The 18,254-nt window shown below is 38.1% G+C and overlaps 1 protein-coding gene across 3 annotated transcripts in view; it reads right to left on the bottom strand.

Moving 5' to 3' along the window:
* Metap1d (methionyl aminopeptidase type 1D, mitochondrial) overlaps positions 1-18,254 on the bottom strand; it is a 76,253-nt gene that overhangs the window by 18,750 nt on the left and 39,249 nt on the right. For all 3 annotated transcript variants that reach the window (XM_090342632.1, XM_090342631.1, XM_090342630.1), the window contains exon 2: positions 2,730-2,884. In XM_090342632.1, the coding sequence (XP_090198758.1) occupies positions 2,730-2,884 (155 nt within the window). The remainder of the gene's footprint in view (positions 1-2,729; positions 2,885-18,254) is intronic.

The raw sequence follows: 18,254 nt of genomic DNA on the forward strand, positions 1-18,254 counted from the left end.
TTGAGAAAGTCCAAGGACAGTGCTCAGGCCCTGAGCTCAAGCCCAGGACTGGCAAAAAAAAAAAAAAAAAATCAACTCTGATCACTCTCTCTCTCTCTCTCTCTCTCTCTCTCTCTCTCTCTCTCTCTCTCTCTCTCTCTCTTTCTTTCTTTCTTTCACTAGTCCTGGCTTGAACTCAGGGCCTGAGCACTGTCCTTGGGCTTTCTCAGGGCTAGAGTTCTACCACTTGAGCCACAGCACCACTGCTGGCTTTTTCTATATATGCGGTACCAAGAAATGAACCCAGATCTTCATGCATGCTAGGCAAGCACTCTACCACTACACTACACTTAGTCTGGCTGCTTTAACCTAGAATTCTATTGTAGAATTCTGCTAGTTAAAAGTTCAATTTGGATTTTGAAGTTACCTTTTGAATAAACATACTACTACTACTACTAATAATAATAATAAACAACCATTTTCTCCTGGCCTCTGATCACTCTTGTAGACCATCTTTCAGCATTTCCTTATACTTATGGGCAGTTTTCAGGAAATACTCTTACATACAGAGCTCCTTTCAGCCCCAAGGTTTGCATAGGCCAAAATAAGTTATTTACAACAACTGTATATAAGTATTGTTGAATGAAACACCAAATTGTAAGACCACACAGTAGTTTGGGTTAGGATGATGAGGGGGACCATACTATTCAATGACAACACCATGCAACGCTAGCAGAGTTTCATGCTGGATTTTAGGATCTTACTCTCCTATTCAGAGGCTTTTTCTCATTCAGGAAACAGACCTGCCTAGCACTGGAGGAACAGCCACCCCATGATGTCTTACAGATTACCTGATCTCTCCCAAACAGCCTAGGTTCTTATCTTCATTCTGCTCCAAGATCTGGTATTGTTACAACAGCCAGAGGGACTACTGATGTGCCATTGAAATGTCTAAAACTCACCTTCATCTATGCAGAGATTTCTTTTTTCTTTTCTACTAAGGAACAATAATGCCAATTTTATGATTAATCAGGCCTTAGCCAAGCCATGAATTGACTCTGAGTTCTGGTTGCTCTTCTGTCTCAGAAGCCCTCACTACAAAAATGGACCACTCACTTTTAGGAGGTATAACGTAACTAAATCTGGATTCACTGTAAAGAAGATGTTCTGGTAGAAATCAGATGGATTTATTTTTAATATATTTTTATTGTAATTAATAGAAGGGTTAGATGGATTTATTTTTGTAATGTATACATACACACAAACACACACACTCTATTCTTCTAAAATGACATATCTCTTTATATTGCACTTTAGAAAATGGCCAGTCCTGGGGCTTGAACTCAGGGCCTGAGCACTGTCCTTGGGCTTTCTCAAAACTAGTGCTCTACCACTTGAGCCACAGTACCACTTCTAGCTTTTTCTATGTATGTGGTATCAGGGACTCAAACTCAGGGTTTCATGCATGTTAGGCAAGCACTCTACCACTAGGCCACACTCCTGGCCGAGAGGTGTTTTTTTCTTCTCTCAATCACTGAGAAAAACAAAATCGGGGCCGGGAGTTTGGCCTAGTGGTACAGTGCTTGCCAAGCATGCACCAAGACCCAGGTTCGATTCTTTGGTACCACATACTTAGAAAAAGCTGGAAATGGTGCTGAGGCTCACGTGGTAAAAGCTCTAGCTTTGAGAAAAATCCAAGGACAGTGCTCAGGCCCTGAGCTTAAGCCCAGGACTGGGAAAAAAAAAAAAAAAAGAATAACAAAATCAAGGCATTTTATTTAACTTACTCTAAAGGATAATTCAAACAATGAGCATTAATAATAGAAATTATAAGATCAGGTCTAAAAAAATCCAGTATATTAGTTTCAAGTAATCTCTTTATTTTTTTGTGGATAAATTTTTATCACATAAGAACTACTTAGAACAAATATTTCTTCATAACATTAAGATATTTTTGCTGGGTGAGGTGGCTCACATCTGTAATCCTAGTTACTCAGGAGGCTGAGATCTAAGGATTGTGGTTCAAGGCCAGCCATGGCACTAACGTCCGTGAGTCTCTTATCTCCAATTAACCACTAGAAAACCGGAAGTGGTGCTGTGGCTCCAGGGTTAGGGCAGTAGCCTTGAGCTGAAGAGCTCAGGGACAACTCCCAGGCCCAGAGTTCAAGCCCCATGGACTGACAAAAAACAAAAACAAAAAAACTCAGAAACTACAAATGTCTATTAAATGTTAAATATTTAATAGAAAATTTTATGATACAACTTTACATTTTCAATCAGTTGTATGCTCAGAGCTTTATTTTATAAAATTAATATTCTAGAACTGCAGGACATTAAAACTTGTGACATCACAATTTCAAATCACGTACTAAGTTTTAAAATTATGATTTAGATGGCTAAGAAATCAAAGGTACAAAATCATCTGATTAGCTAGCTGGGTGCTGGTGGCTCACACTCATAATCCTAACTCCACAGGAGGCAAGATCTGAGGATCATGGTTCAAAAACAGCCCAATCACAGGAAATTCTATGAGACTGTTCTCACCAATTAACCACCAAAAATGCCACAAATGGAACATGGCTCATGTGGTAGAGTGCTAACCCTAGCACAAAAGCTCAGGAATAGCATTCAGGTCCAGAGTTCAAGCCCAAGAAAAATAAAACAAAACCTTATCACTTCCACAGTCAACCTTTATCTTGATGGAAAAAGCAGAAGGTGATTATGTATACAAGTAATAGGTAATACAGTACCTTAGGGACTGGATGTGCTGAAGAAACTGCAGCCGGCAAAACTATACTGTGGGAAATATCTCTTTGTCTCCGGAAAAAGAAATTTCTTCGTTGGCTGCTTGACTGCTTGTGTAAGTAGATACAACTGAATAGTGAAGGTAAAATTCGGTGAGAACCTATATGAGAAACAAGATGTATTTTTTCTTTGAAAGAAAAGAATAACAGTGCTGATCTCAAAAGTATTGTCTATTAAACCATTAGTTTAATCCTTTATTGACTCAAAAAACAAACAACAAAACCCAAACAGAAAGGAAAGTAGTGTTCTGAGTTCTAATACAATAGTAACACAGCATATTTATTAGCTAATACCATGTTTACATAAACATCTGACAATGGAAAATTCTACTTGAATGGGAAGCAACATATAGAAACATCTGTGAAGCATCAGGTCTGTAAAAATAACTATTCTTCTGTTGGCAATTTATGCAACACTGTCCAGGATAACCATAGAGTTTAGAGCATTGTTTTGATGGTTTTCTTCTGTATAAAGATGTTTTTCTTTTGAGAATCACAGACAAGCTGGTGGCTCATACTCCTAATCTATCTCCTCAAGAGGTTGAGATCTGAGTATTGAGGTTCAGAGCCAACCTGGGCAAAAAAGCCCATGAGACTCTGATCTACAGTTAGCTACCAAAAATCCAGAAGTGGAGCTGTGTCTCCAATGGTAGAGTTTAGCCTTGAGCAAAAAAGCTTGGGGATAGTACCGAGACCCTAAATTCAAGCCCCAGGACCAGAAAAAAAAATAAGACAGAGAGACAGAGACAGAGAGAGAGAGAGAGAGAGAGAGAGAGAGAGAGAGAGAGAGAGAGAGAGAGAGAGAGAGACAGAGAGACAGAGAGACAGAGAGAGACAGAGAGAGACAGAGACAGAGAGACAGAGGACAGAGAGAGAGAGAGAATATCAATCACAGACAATTGCCAGCTGCACTTCTATCTGTATTAAATTCTTATGCTTCAAGCATTGTACTAAAATTCATGCCATGAATGCTCAAGTTGGTAAAGACCTAATAGCAACAATGCAGGTGTAACACAAAAGAAAACAAACATAGGGTTGTAGAATAGCCACAACAGAAATTTATAAATAGCTATCAAAATATTAAATGGACATGTCTTTTGACTCATCAATGTATCCTCAGACTTTCTCCTGTGATATTACACAATGAAAAATGGATAAAAAAATGTATTCCTATTGAAACACTGTTTGAGTAGGGAAAAAAATGGAAACAATCTAAATGTTTTGAATAGAAACATCAACAGTGGCCTGGCTGCTGTTACAATGGAGTACATCTATACAAGAGGAAACTCTAGGGCCACTGGAAAGAATAAGCTAAGACATCTCTATATATCAACAGGAAAGAGGTCTGAATACACTATTTAAAGAAAATGCTGAACAATGGTAGAAAAAGAGCTTATATTCTTATTTATCTAAGCTTATACTTGTCTATAAAATCTCTAGAAGTCAAGACTCATCAATAGTGGCTATGTCTGGAACATGCAATTTCAGCAAGAGGTAGGAGCCTTTTTATTTTTTTCTACACTGTTAGGTTTTTGTTTTGTTTTGTTTGCCAGTCCTGGGCCTTGTACTCAGGGCCTGAGTACTGTTCTTGGACTTTCTCAAGACTAGAGTTCTACTACTTGAGCCACAGCACCACTTCTGGCTTTTTTCCCCCTTACATATGTGGTATCGAGGAATCGAACCCGGATCTTCATGCATGCTAGGCAAACACTCCACCACTAGGCCAACTGTTAGGTTTTAAAATTCATTCACTTGCATTATTACAACAAAAATAATAGTTAAAAAATACCCAACATAGGTCTGGTCCATGCCTGTAATTCCAGCTACTCAGGAGGCAGAGATACAGAGGTCTGTGGTTCAAGGCCAGTCTCAGCAAAAAATTAGAGACCACACCACAATGAATAAACTAGGTGTTTTAGTTTACACCCATAATTCCACCTAGAAGGGGCATATTTAGGAGGATCATGGTTTGGGGTCACCAGCTGAGGCAAAAAGTATGAAAATCTTTCTGAAAAGTAACTAAAGCAAAAAGGGATTGACTCAAGTGGTAGATTACTTACCTAGAAAGCACCAAGCTCTGAGCTCATTCCTCAGTACTACCAAAGTCAGAACAAAAAAGAAACCCTCCCAAACCCCCAAACTCACAGGTCACAACTTCATAGCATGAATTAACAAACTACACTCCTGGTTTTTATACATCTAAATCTAAAATGTTTGAAAATAATTGAAAGAGAAAGAACACTCTGTAATACATGAAATGGTATAAAATTCAAATACCCATGCCTATACCAATCCTCACCCTCATTCATAATTGTTTGTGGCTGGTTCACAGCTGTTGAAGTACAGTTGAGTAGTGTGACAAAGAATATGGGCTATGGGTCTAAAGTATTTACATCAAGGCCTTAACAGAAATTTGCCAACTCTTAGTCTAGTGCAATGGTTCTGACAAGAAGGTTTCCAGGCTAAATCAGTGCCAATGTCACTTGAGGAAGGATATACATTCCATCCACAGACTTAGTAGATTTGAGGATGTGGCCAGAAATCTGGGCCACCAGATTTCACCATCCCTGAGGATGGATAGAAAGCCTGAAAACTACAGGCTTTGAGTAACATTTTAGTTTCTACAGGAACCTGGTAGAAACATGAACTTCAGAGATGTATTTGTCCTCAACCCAGCTTTTTTTTTTCCCCCCAATTGGGGTAGAGAGGTTGCAGTTACATTCGTCAGGTAGTAGGTGCATTACTTCTCCCACACTGATACCCTATCTCATGTTTTGTTCCCGTTTCCCTCCCCCAACCTCTTCCCAATCATCTTGTTTTCCCCGTTTACCTTTCCTATTTCAAACCAGCTTTTTATATTATGGAAAAAAGGTACTGCTGCAAATAAACCCTGTGGTCAGTGATTCAGTGTCAAAAGTTTTACTCAATTATAAAGATGAATGTGATATACAGGGTCTTGCACATGCCTGGTAGCACTCTACTACTGAGCTACATCCCCAGCCTCAGTGAGCATTTTATACAACTCCAAATACAAGACAAAAACCCAGAAAGAACAGCTGTTTTGTTTTGTTTCTAGCTGGGCAGCCTAGAACAAGTTTCTTTGTTGAGTCTCAGATGAGAATTAACTGGAATAAGGAATATGAGAGTGTCATGAATTTAATAGAGGCCCAATAAACAACAGTTCCTTCAACAATATTTTAAGCCAGGCGCCAGTGGCTCACACCTGTAATCTTAGCTACTCAGGAGGCTGAGATCTGAGGATGACTGTTCAAAGCCAGCCTGGGCATGGTAGTCCATGAGACTCTTATCTCTAATTAACTACCAGAAAATGTGGCACTGTGGCCCAAAGTAGTAGAGTGGTAGCCTTGAGCTGAAGAGCTCATGGACAGGGCTCAGGCACAGGATCAGGCCCAGAGTTCAAGTCCCATGATCGACCAAAAAAAAAAAATTTTTTTTAAAGTAAAATGAAGCCAGAAACTGGTGGCTCATGCCTGCAATCCTAGCTAATCTAGGGGGCTGAGGTCTGAAAACTCTGGTTTTAAGTGAGCTGGGTCAGAAAAATTTTGAGACTCTTATCTCTACTAAGAAAAAGCTGTAAGTGGCACTCCACAGTGCCAAGTAGTAGAGCACTAGCCTTGAGCAAAAAAGAAGCTCAGGGTCAGCACCCAGACCCTAAGTTCAAGCTCCAGGACCAGTGCGCACACACACACAATGCCAAGAAAACAAGAGCTTTACACTTGCTTTTAATACTGAACACTTACTATGTGTCAATTACTGCACACTCATATGTTAGCTAATTAATCTTCCTAGGAACCTTGAATTGTGAACAACTTCTTTCTTCTTCCATTCCTTCTCCCCTCATCCTCCTTCCTGCTCTCTCTTCTTCTTTCCACTTCTTTTTTTTTTTTTCTTAGTGCTGATCCTGGGACTTGAACCTCAGGGCCTATGTGCTTTCCCTGAGCTTTTTGCTCAGGGCAAGTATTCTAACTGCCAGGTTGTTTTTGTTGTTGTTGTTATTTGTTTGTTTGTGGTGAGGGGAGAGGGGTAACTAATTGGAGATGAGAATTTCACAGACTTGCCCTACTATGGCTGGCTTTGAACCATGATCCTCAAATCTCAGCCTCCTAACTAGCTCGGATTACAGGCATAAGCCACCAGCTCCTGGCTAACCATTCTAATTTCATAACAATACCTTTGTATTTTAAGTGAAAAATTTTCTTTTTTTTTAATTTTTTATTGTAATTAATAAAAGGGTTACATGATATTTGCCAGATAGAAGGTGCATTAATTCACATACATTGATACCCTTTCACATGTCTTGGTACCCATTACCCTCCCCCCCAAGTGAAACATTTTCTTACAATCAAAAAGTCACCCTATACATACTGCCACAAACAGTAGGTTAGGGTACCATATTGTATTTATTCCATAAAGAAAAAAAAAGTCTAGTGTTTTCACACACAAAATGAAGAAATGGATTTAAGTTATGGTACTTTTTTTAGAGGGTAACAGGCCTCCAAATAACCTGATATAAAGAACTGGGGAACAGGGAGTTTTCTGCCTTGTTTATTATATTGTAATTAGTAAGTAGTAATTAAATTTGCCAAATACAGTGAGTAAAATTAAAATCCTAGTCATCATGTTCAGGATCACAGAAATGTTACTCAAACTACTCTATCTGATATAAAACAGGTAGACCAGGTCCATTTGGTTTTCCTTTTCTTTCTTTTTTGGCCATCATTGGGTTTGAACTTAGGGCCTTGTTCTTGCTAGGCAGGTACTCAACCACTTTAGCCATATTTCTAGCCCCCTTATTTCTAGCATACACACACACACACACACACACACACACACACACACACACACACACACACACACACACACACACACACACCCCAGTCCTGGGCCTGAGCACTATCCCTGAGTTCTTCAACTCAAGGCTAGCGCTCTACCACCTTGAGCCACAACTCCGCTTCTGGCTTTCTAGTGGATAATTGAAGATAGGAGTCTCACAGACTTTCCTGCCTCAGCTAGCTTAAAGCCAGAATCTTCATATCTCAGTCCTCTGAACAGCTGAGATTATAGCCTCGCCACTGGCACCTGGATCTTGAGTTTCCATTATATTACTTTGCTTTGTAAAAAGCATAGCTGATGCCTTAAACATACATTGAACTCACAAGTTGCTTACTATTGTCAACATGACAATAAGTTCAGTGATTGATGTCCATCCTGAGATAGGAACAGAAGCTTCTTTGCACTGTCATCCATCCAGGAGTCACAGCACACTCTCTTCAGAGAAAAAGATGGGGAAACTAAGTACTGAAAGAAGCAAATGTGTTAATGTGAAGGATAGGGAATGTCAGTGGGAAGCCATCCAAGACCTCAGCAAGAGTAGGGGAACCCGGAGCAGCAAGGGGTTGCTTAGTGCTGAATTGATCTTAAAAGAGATGATCACAAAGAGAAGTGATACTGTTGATTACCTAACAGAAACTCTAGTAGGCAGTAAATCTACATGTCATTTTGTTATGAATATGAGAATATTTGCTATTATCAATGGTAATAATAAGAATTATTATCTGTGTCACAAAAATTCTATCAAAGCCTAGTTGAGCTGAATGCTGAAAATTATAGGCCACTGTTTCTTTCACTCCATGGAAGAGCATACTGTGAAGCCTGAATGTCTACCGAAATTGCTATATGTCCTTAGGATCCTGTTGTACATTTTTCATACTTTCAATTTGTATCCAGAGTGTAAATCTAGGTTATGGGTTTAAATATTTTCATATTCGTTAATAACACCAATTTCTAAAATCTGCCTTTTAGTTCCCTTAACAGATTAAGTCTAAAAGGGGAGACTACACAATTCAAGTATGCTGGAGGGAGGAATGTGTTTTAAATAACTAATGTTTGCTGCCCACAGCCTGCCCTGTATTTATTGGCCTCTTACTCAGGGTCCATTTTAATTGTTATCTGCTCATGCATTCTATACCACATAATGAAACGCTTCCATTTCACCCACTGAGACCTGGGTTTTCATATGCACCTTTACTAATGACCCTTAGTTAAGCCAATTTTACCCTTGAAAATCTGAGTTTTCTTTTGGTCAACAAGTATTTTTTTATGGGAGAGGTCTGAGTCAATATTCAAAGAGACATTTGTAAAATACACACTATTTTAAACCATTGTAAAACCGAACAAAGTACATTTGTGCTGAAGTGTGGGCCACCAACACCCATATTTTTCATTGCTCTCTGCCCAAGAAACACTTTCACCCTGCACTATGCCATCAATCCTCAGTTATACTGCATTTCAGGAGGATCAAATATCCGGTAGAAAACAACACAATGAAGTAGCCTGGAACTACTTTACATTAGCTAACAATGTCAACCAGAGATAATACGTAATTTAAAAGACACCCTGTAAAATGTCTGGCTGAATATATTTTTTCATAATGATCAGCAAATGCCAAAGTCTAGTAACAAAACTATTATTTATAGCATATTAACATCTAATTGATTTTACAAATGGAGGCAATTATTTTGGATGAAGCGAGGAATGCCTGCCAGATTTGAATGATTTATGATTACCAGAAGAGAAAACAACAATGTTTTGCTAGTTTATTTTCAACTGTGGCTCTTACACTCATTGATGATTTTAATTTTAAGTCAATTGATTTGCTGAAATAATACATTAACTTCAACCAAAAACAAAAAAGAAGCAACTTACTTTGTGATAGCAATCTAATATATATATATATATATATATTATTTTTTTTTTTGCCAGTCATGGGCTTTAGCTCAGGGCCTGAGCACTGCCCTTGGACTTTCTCAAGGCTACAGCTCTACCACTTGAGCCTCAGCACCACTTCCAGCTTTTTTCTATGCATGTGGTACCGAGGAATCGAACCCGGGTCCTTGTGCATGCTAGGCACAAACTCCTGGCCCCTCTAATATATTCTTTTTTTTTTTTTTTGCCGGTCCTGGGCTTGAGCTCAGGGCCTGAGCGCTGTCCTTGGACTTTCTCAAGGCTAGAGCTCTACCACTTGAGCCTCAGCACCACTTCCGGCTTTTTTTTTTTCTATGTATGTGGTACCAAGGAATCGAACCTGGATCTTTGTGCATGCTAGGCAAGCACTCTACCACTAGGCCAAACTCCCGGCCCCTAATATATTCTTTTACTGTGCAAAAAATGTTGTTTCCTATAGAGCACTCACAGAGGATTGTACCACAGGAATATATTTTTTATTAATTGTACAAATGAGTTTTATTAATATATTTACAACTGATGAAGAGAGGGCTTCTTTGTTATTATTTTCAATCCTGGGGTTTGAACTCAGGGTCTTATGCTTGCTAGGCAGGTTTTCTGCCACTTAAGTTGTACCTTCACCCTTTTTTTTTCTTTCTGCCAATCCTGGGGCTTGAACTCAGGGTCTGGACACTGTCCTTGGACACTTTTTGCTCAAGGCTAGCACTCTGCCACTTCAGCCACAGCACCACTTTCGGCTTTTTCGAATGTGTTATTCTGGGGAATTGAACCCAGGGCTTTGTGGATGCTAAGCAAGCACTCTACCACTAGGCTAGGCTCCCAGCCCCTGACAGGGATATATTTTTAAAGTGCTGGTTTAGAACCAGAAAAAGATCACACTTCATGAACTCTAACCAATTACCCAGAGTACGTGCACTAGTTCTTAAGAGTGCTATGTACTTCAGATCTAAAAGAATACTGCAAATGCATCTCCTCCTTACATTTCTTAACCTAAAACACTAACAGTCTGCTTGAAAGGTTTCATAGTTTGCATAAGTGTGGTAAAAGAAGAATTATGTACTTTGCATCATTCAAAATTTTTATTGATTTTTTGGGGGTATTAGAATATTAAGATGTACATGTTTCAAAAGTAAATGAGAAAAATCACAGTTCCTTCCCATTTCAAGGCAAGTAGAAAACAGGAGAGAAGCTCCCATTTCACACAAAATAAGTTGTGCATTTGTCAAAGGAAAACACACACACACACACACGCATGGGAATCTATCAGTCTGAAGCAGGTACTGATTTGTGCAAAACTCAAGGATAAGAGCCCTTGAAACTAAACAAGAGCAAATTCATTCTGTTGACAGATGCTGATTACTTCAAAGCATCAACAAACTCCCCTTAACTCCCAATTAAAACAAAACAAAAAGCAATTAATACCAGTCTACGATTTATACACTAAGGACAAACTTAAGTTTTTGACCAACCATAATAAACATTATTAAATCTGTTTCCAAAGAGTTTCAGTTCAGTTAAAGACAATTCTAGTGTGTTCTTAGCTGGGGGCTTTCTAAACAGTGGTTTATTCATTCCTATGGACATGTCTGGGAAGCCAAGCTGGGCATGTCATAGGCCCCTTCCTTACAGGGGTTAACTGCTCTGGCTGCCAAATAAAATACAGAGCAAGCCATGTAATTATGGAGACAGTCAAAGGGCAGGCTCTATTTTGAAATCTATTTGCACAGACAAGGTCTTCCAATTGAACTTACAGGAAACAAGCTGGTAAAGAGCCTCCTTTTCCCCAGATGCTTTCCACACTTTTTCTCCAATTCAGGAAGTGGTGGATATGGACACCATCCACCACTGCTTCCTGGATTTCAAGCTAAGATGCCATTACAGAGAGAAGAATGGATCTGTTTCACAAACCTGGAAGAACAACTTTGGGAGGCCTAATGAACAGCCTTTGAAAACTGACTCTGGATGATAAAGCTACAGTGTTTATTAAATATTTCTAAAGAGGATGCAGGCCTAGTTGGTACACAGGTGTTGGACAACAGTTCATTTTCTTTAATGTTCCCTATAGGGCACATAGTTAAGTATAACCACATTGGAACAAATACTTGTCTGAAATAGATGCTACTTGACATCTATAGTGTTGTCCTTGTAGTTATTTATAGCTAAGGCAGATACAAAAGTCACGAAGATTCCAAAGATCTAAAGAAGCAATGTGCAAAGTATTTTGAGTGATAAAAAGACATTTGATGCTGAAATGTTCATCACAGTCCCTTAGTGCTCTAAGTTGGCCATTTCAAACAGGGTTGGTCATTACTAAGAATAAAAGTAGCAGTCAAATGAAGGTGGAGCAGATACTATTCTGTGTTATATCAGAGCCCCCATGAAGCCTGGAGTTCCGGTTCCAGCAAAGATGACTGGAAAGTCAGCCATACTTCGAGCACTTTTGGGGAAAGGAAGAGTGCTAGCCTGGGGGCACCCTCTACCAATAATAACAACATTCAAGAATGGTGCCCAGGTCAGAGCAAAACATGACCTTCCTCAAGGCTCAGTCAGGAAGTTGGCTATATGCTCCATTCCTCTGTCTTTAAACAAAACTCATTAATAGCAATGTATAAAGCATAGTAACATCAATGAACTTATAAAAAGGCTAAAGAAGATACTTCATTTTGATTCTTTGGAAAAGCTGAATCTGGTAATTTGTGATTATCCATAAATTTATGCCACCAGAACCCAAAAACTTATATTTAAAGAAATTTAAATTCAAATATGCATTATATATAAATACGTATATAGGCAATAAATGTTTATATTTATTTCAATACATTACCAACATCAATAAATATGTCTGCTTAATAGTGTGGATTCATGTTTATGAGCCTAGGGAAAAAATTCTTCTGGCTAGTCCACTATAAGTTAAGGGAAGGATACAAAGGTAGTAAGATCTCAAAGTACAAAACTAAAAGCAGGGCCGGGAATTTGGCCTAGTGGTAGGGTACTTGCCTAGCATGCATGAAGACCTAGGTTCAATTCCATAGAAAAAAAAGCAGGAAGTGGTGCAGTGGCTCAAGTGGTAGAGCTCTAACCCTGAGAAAGCCCAAGAGCAGTGCTCAGGCCTTGAGTTTAATCCCTAGTATGGGGGGGAGGGAGAGGAGTAGATAATTTGATGCGTCAGAAGAAATTACATACAAGTGATTAATAAGATTATTTTTTTATTTAAGATAAAATATTTACTTCAAAATTGAAATAAAAATGCATCTTCATAATAATAAAATACTAAGTCACACTGAAATAGTATATGCTCAGCAAATCCCATTGTCTCTTAGTTAAAGTTTGGAGAAAAGCAATTTTTTAGCACTTTAACAATACATACACTCAGGCAACTTCTTAGACAAAGAAATATTGTATCCTTCCAGGAGAAAGAAAGAGGCTGTTTATTAGAGTCTGGTTAAAATGTAATAATTCATTCCAGTTGAGCTTTGTGAAAAATGTCATCAAAATATCATTTTCTTTGCCAGATTTTCTGAATGCCATAATATCATTTAAATACAGAAGAGAAGACAAGCTCTGATCAGAGTAGAAGTACAACACCAAAATGAACCAAAACCAAACGCCCTGTCAAAGTAATCGGAAAGAATTTCACCCAGTCCTGTACCTAGGGAATGCACGCTTCTCGCTTGTCGGTTAGCACAGAACATCTGGCAAATTTCAACTTTCCAAAGTCTCTTAAAAGAAACATTCCTGTTACCTCACACACTTCCTTAAAGAAGAAAATAGAACAATTTTATATTAAAGCACACAAATAGGAACCAGAAAGGGCAATTTCACAGAAATCACACATAGAGTTCAATTTTAGGGAATAACCATTTAAAAGAACCATAAGTTAAAAAAAATTATATAGTAAGAAAGTACTTTTCTAATTCCTAAAAAAAAATAAATCAACTGTTCATAAATACTATTGTCATGTAAAAAATGTTAGTTACTTTGGATTAAAATACCCAATAGCAGAAGATGTGGGAACTTACAATTTATGATCAAAGGCACAGATTTGTGTGTGTGTGTGTGTGTGTGTGTGTGTGTGTGCCAGTCCCGGGGCTTCAACTCTGGGTGTTGGCACTATCCCTGAGCTTTTTTGTTCAAAGCTAGCTGTCTACCACTTCCAGTTATTAATTGGATATAGAAGTCTCATGGAGGGACCGGGGGTTTGGCCTAGTGGTAGAGTGCTTGCCTAGCATGCACAAAGACCCGGGTTCGATTCCTCAGTCCCACATACATAGAAAAAAGCCAAAAGTGGTGCTGTGGCTCAATTGGTAGTGCTCTGACTTTGAAAAAGCCCAAAGACAACGCTCATGCCCTGAGCTGAAGCCCAGGACTGGCAAAAAAAAAAAAAAATTCTCATGGACTTTCCTGCCTCAGCTAGCTTCAGATCTCAGCCTCTGGAGTAGCTAAGATTATAGTCGTGAGCCACCATCATCCTGAAAATCTTCTATTTTTATCTCTATTATCTTTTGGGTGGTTCTTGGATTTGAATTCAGGACTTTGCACTTGCTTGACAGTCATTCCACCACTTGAGCCATATTCCCAGCTAAAGGCACAGTTTTAATATTAAATTTTTTTTTTGCCAGTCCTGGGGCTTGAACTCAGGGCCTGAGGCTAGGGCTCTACCACTTGAGCCACAGAACCATTTCCAGGTTTTTTTCTATGTGTATGGTACAGAGGAATCGAACCAGGGTCTTTGTGCATGGTAGGCAAGCACTCAATCACTAGACCAAACTCTGGGCCCCATCCCTTAGCTTTTTTGCTCAAGGTTTGCACAACTTCATTTCTGGTTTTTTTGGTGGTTAGCTGGAAATAAGAGACTCATAAATGTTCCTGCCTAGGCTAGCTGCAAACTGAAACACTAAGATCTCCCTCTCTGAATACTGTGAACCACTAGCTCCTGGCACAACAGAAATGTCCTTAATTCCCAATTCCTGCAAGTGGAGCAAGAAATATTTTTCTTCTCTTTCTTTTCTACGTTAACCCTGTTATACTAAAATAATTCTTTTCAAAAACTTTGTTTTTTAGATCAGCCAAAAACAAGACTGGTAGTGGAGCACCAGCTAAAGCATCTGCAAAACAAGTAGGGGCCCAAGTTCAAGCTCCCAAACACAGTAACAACATTTTTTAAAAATACAAACAAAGCTATAATAACAACAAGAAAAGAAAAAGGCAACGGTAGCAATGCCAAATGCAAAAGGAAAATGACAAAAGAAAAGAAAATCTCCAAATCTTACATCATACAACATCCCTGATGATACCTTTACAAATAAAAAGTAGAAAAAGAGTTGAATACAAATCTTATGGTATTATTTTGGCAATGTGGAATAGTATAATCTTATATGGAGGTTACTAACAACAACCTAAAAGAAAGCCAAAGCTGGGCTGGGAGCGACCTAGCATGCGCAAAGTCCTGAGTTTGACTTCCTAGTACCACATACACAGAAAAAGCCTGAAGTGGTGCCATGGCTTAGTCATAAAGTGCTAGCTTTGAGCTGAAGAGTTCAGGGACAGCGCCCAGGCCCAGAGTTTAAGCCTCATGGCTGACAAAAAAAACCAAAAAACAAAAAACAAGCAAGCAAACAAGCCAGTAAACAATGTATCATTAGTAAACAATGTATCTCCAACATTGGGAAGATGAGATTGCACAGATTAAGAAAAAGAGGCCAGATTACTCATCAAGCAGTTATTTTCAACCAGAAAAATAAAGAAGTCTCTTTTTAGTAAAAGAGAAAAATTCAGATTTTCAGAAGGCAATCCTTATGTTGTCACTTACAATTCTGTATTCAGTTCAACTGGGTAGACTCTAATCATATGAATAACAATGGCCCCACAGTTTAGGCAATAATGTAAAAATGTCAATGTTGCTGGCTTTTCATCTGGATCTTCTATATATTTTTTAAAGATACGAATTTTTGTTCTCAGGATTAAAAATTTGAAACTTCTACTACCACCATCTTCATCTGTATCTAGAAAACTGCTTTTCATATCTGAAACCACAGATTCACTTGAAAGTCTTTGCAGCCCAAGATTATTCACACTTAGAGAAATGGCAGAATGTCTCTCTCTCTCTCTCTCTCTCTCTCTCTCTCTCTCTCTCTCTCTCTCTCTCTCTCTCTCTCTCTCTTTCTTTCTCTTCTACCAGTCCTGGGGCTTGAACTCAGGGCCTGGGCACTGTCCTTGAGCTTTCTCAAGGGTAGAGCTCTATCACTTGAGCTACAGCACCACTTCCAGCTTTTCCTATGTATGTGGTACCAAGGAATCAAACCCGGGTCCTTCATGCATGCTAGGCAAACACTCTACTACTAGGCAAACTCCTGGCTCTCATCATGTCTCTCTTAGATTAATATTTCAATATTGCTACAGCATCAAAATATCTAATGTATAAAAATATTTAAAATTGTCAAATGTGATGTGTATGAAAGCACTTTTTGAACTACACCAAAACATTACAAAAGAAAACCATCTCCTGAACTATCCCAGTAGAACATAACCAGTCTGTAGGGAGAAAAGAAGAAATAATGTGGAATATAAGACCTTTTTTTTTTTCTTGCTATAAATGTATCCTGGTGTTTTCTTCTCAAACATGTGACTTCCTAATTATACTTCCTTGATTTCTTCTTTAATTTGGGTGTTCTCTAAATGGTCACTGGTTTACTTGAATAGGTTAGTTGAAGTATCTCAGCCTTAGTTTCCTTGTTTGTTAATAGGAAGTAAGCAGCTTGTTGAAATAATTGCCTGATAGACTAGATGGAAGTACAAGGAAACTCAATAAATGGAAATTGCTACCGCAGGTTACCTAACTGTGGGAGGAGACACTCTAAAACATATTCATCAGTAGGTGGAAATCAGCCTGAATTTAAACACCTGCTTCTGGATAATCCACAAATAAAAAATTCACAAAGTAATCATGAATTCCTAGGTTGGGTCCTAAAGCTGCTAATTAAAAGCCATACTATTAAAAGCACTGTGCCTCTTTAGTTTTTATCAGAGCTATTCTGACCATCAAATGAGGCTGTAGATGTATACTTTATAAACTAGACAGCATCTTATGAAGGTATTATATTGAGAAAATGCATAAACTCAACAAGATGAATAATGCAGTCTATTTTTTTCTGAGAATTCCTGGTTGTGACTCTTGTTAGGAGGGAGATGCTTAATCTCTCTGTCAGTTGTGGGGCTCCAACTCAGGGCATGGGCACTGTTCCTGTGCTCAAAGGTAGTACTCTACTACTTGAGCTACAGCATCATTTCCAGTTTTGGGATGGTTAATTGGAGATAAGAGTCTTAAAGACTTTCCTGCCCAGGCTGGCTTCAAACCATGATCTTCAGATCTCAGCATCATGAACCACTGGCTGCATATTCTTCTAAACACATTTCTCTATAGAATATGAGCAGTTCTTAAATTGCGAAGAGGATGGGATAGGAGAGTTCATATTATAGAAATATATCACCGTGCAGCGAAGACATTCCCTGAAAAGTACACTATCATAGTTTTAAGATGAAAATTGGAATGCTGTTATCTAAATTTACTTATTTACTCACTTATTTTTGCTACACTGGGGATTGAATTCTGAGCTTTGGGCATGCTATGAAGCACTCTACTATTGAGCTAAAGCCCCAAACTCTACTGCTGCTGTTTTTAATCTGTTACTAAATAGTATCAATGTAGTGGCTCTGACACAAATCATTATGCTGTCCTTGGTAACTTGGTGTGCAATCTGTTTAAGAGAAATATTCTAGAGATCACCAGACATTATTATTTAAGTGTACTAAGAAATCTTCTTTGCATAAAAATTCCTGTTTATTAAACAGTGATACAGGAAGAACTTATTTACATTTCAAGCACTACTAACATACATCATTTATGACAAAAAAGGCAAGCACTCCATAAGAAATGCTCAATCACTGTCAATCACCAACACTAAAATATACATAAACCAAAGCACATCGTGTGAACTGTATTAAATTCAGCTAAACACAGAATTACCAGCAGAACAAACAAAAAAACAAATAATTATCAGTGACTCACAGACCTATTTACACAATCCACAAATAACTTGGAAAGATGTAACCATGGAAACTCAATAGCCTAAATTAAGAACCTTTAAATTGGGCATTTACTTAAACACTGTGCTAATGATGTCCTTATAAAATTTAAATATTTCAAAAGCTGTCAAAGCTTATCTTTGTTATCAGATCATTGATCAAAATAGTTTCAACTACAGAATTATTCAAATACTAGTTTGATGAAACTATGATAAAAATGTCAGACTGTTTTTCTAACTTTTTTTCTAGGAAACTGTTATTTTTAAAACCACTGATTAACAATTGAAAAACCTCAACTATTTGCAATAAATCTTATAATAGTCAAGTAATACTAAAACATACTTTGAAAGAAAGACTTTTCTTAAACTCACACAGTTGCAGACAACACCCTCCATCTCCTTTAATTAGCTACTAAAGAAGAAATGCGCCTGGTTATTTTGGCTCTTAAGTGATTTTCAGTGACAATTACTATTTTGAATAGTTTAATATTTAATGCTATAGTTATTCTTAATGTCTTATATTTTACTTCACAGGATCCCACATTTAAGATGTAATGTTCACTGTGTATTTCATTATGTAGATGAGCAATGGATGTTGTTTGACATGATTTAGATGGGTCAACAG

The sequence above is a fragment of the Megascapheus bottae genome, chromosome 12, assembly GCF_031878675.1.
Source record: "Megascapheus bottae isolate mThoBot1 chromosome 12, mThoBot2.hap1, whole genome shotgun sequence".
NCBI classification, from domain to species: domain Eukaryota; kingdom Metazoa; phylum Chordata; class Mammalia; order Rodentia; family Geomyidae; genus Megascapheus; species Megascapheus bottae.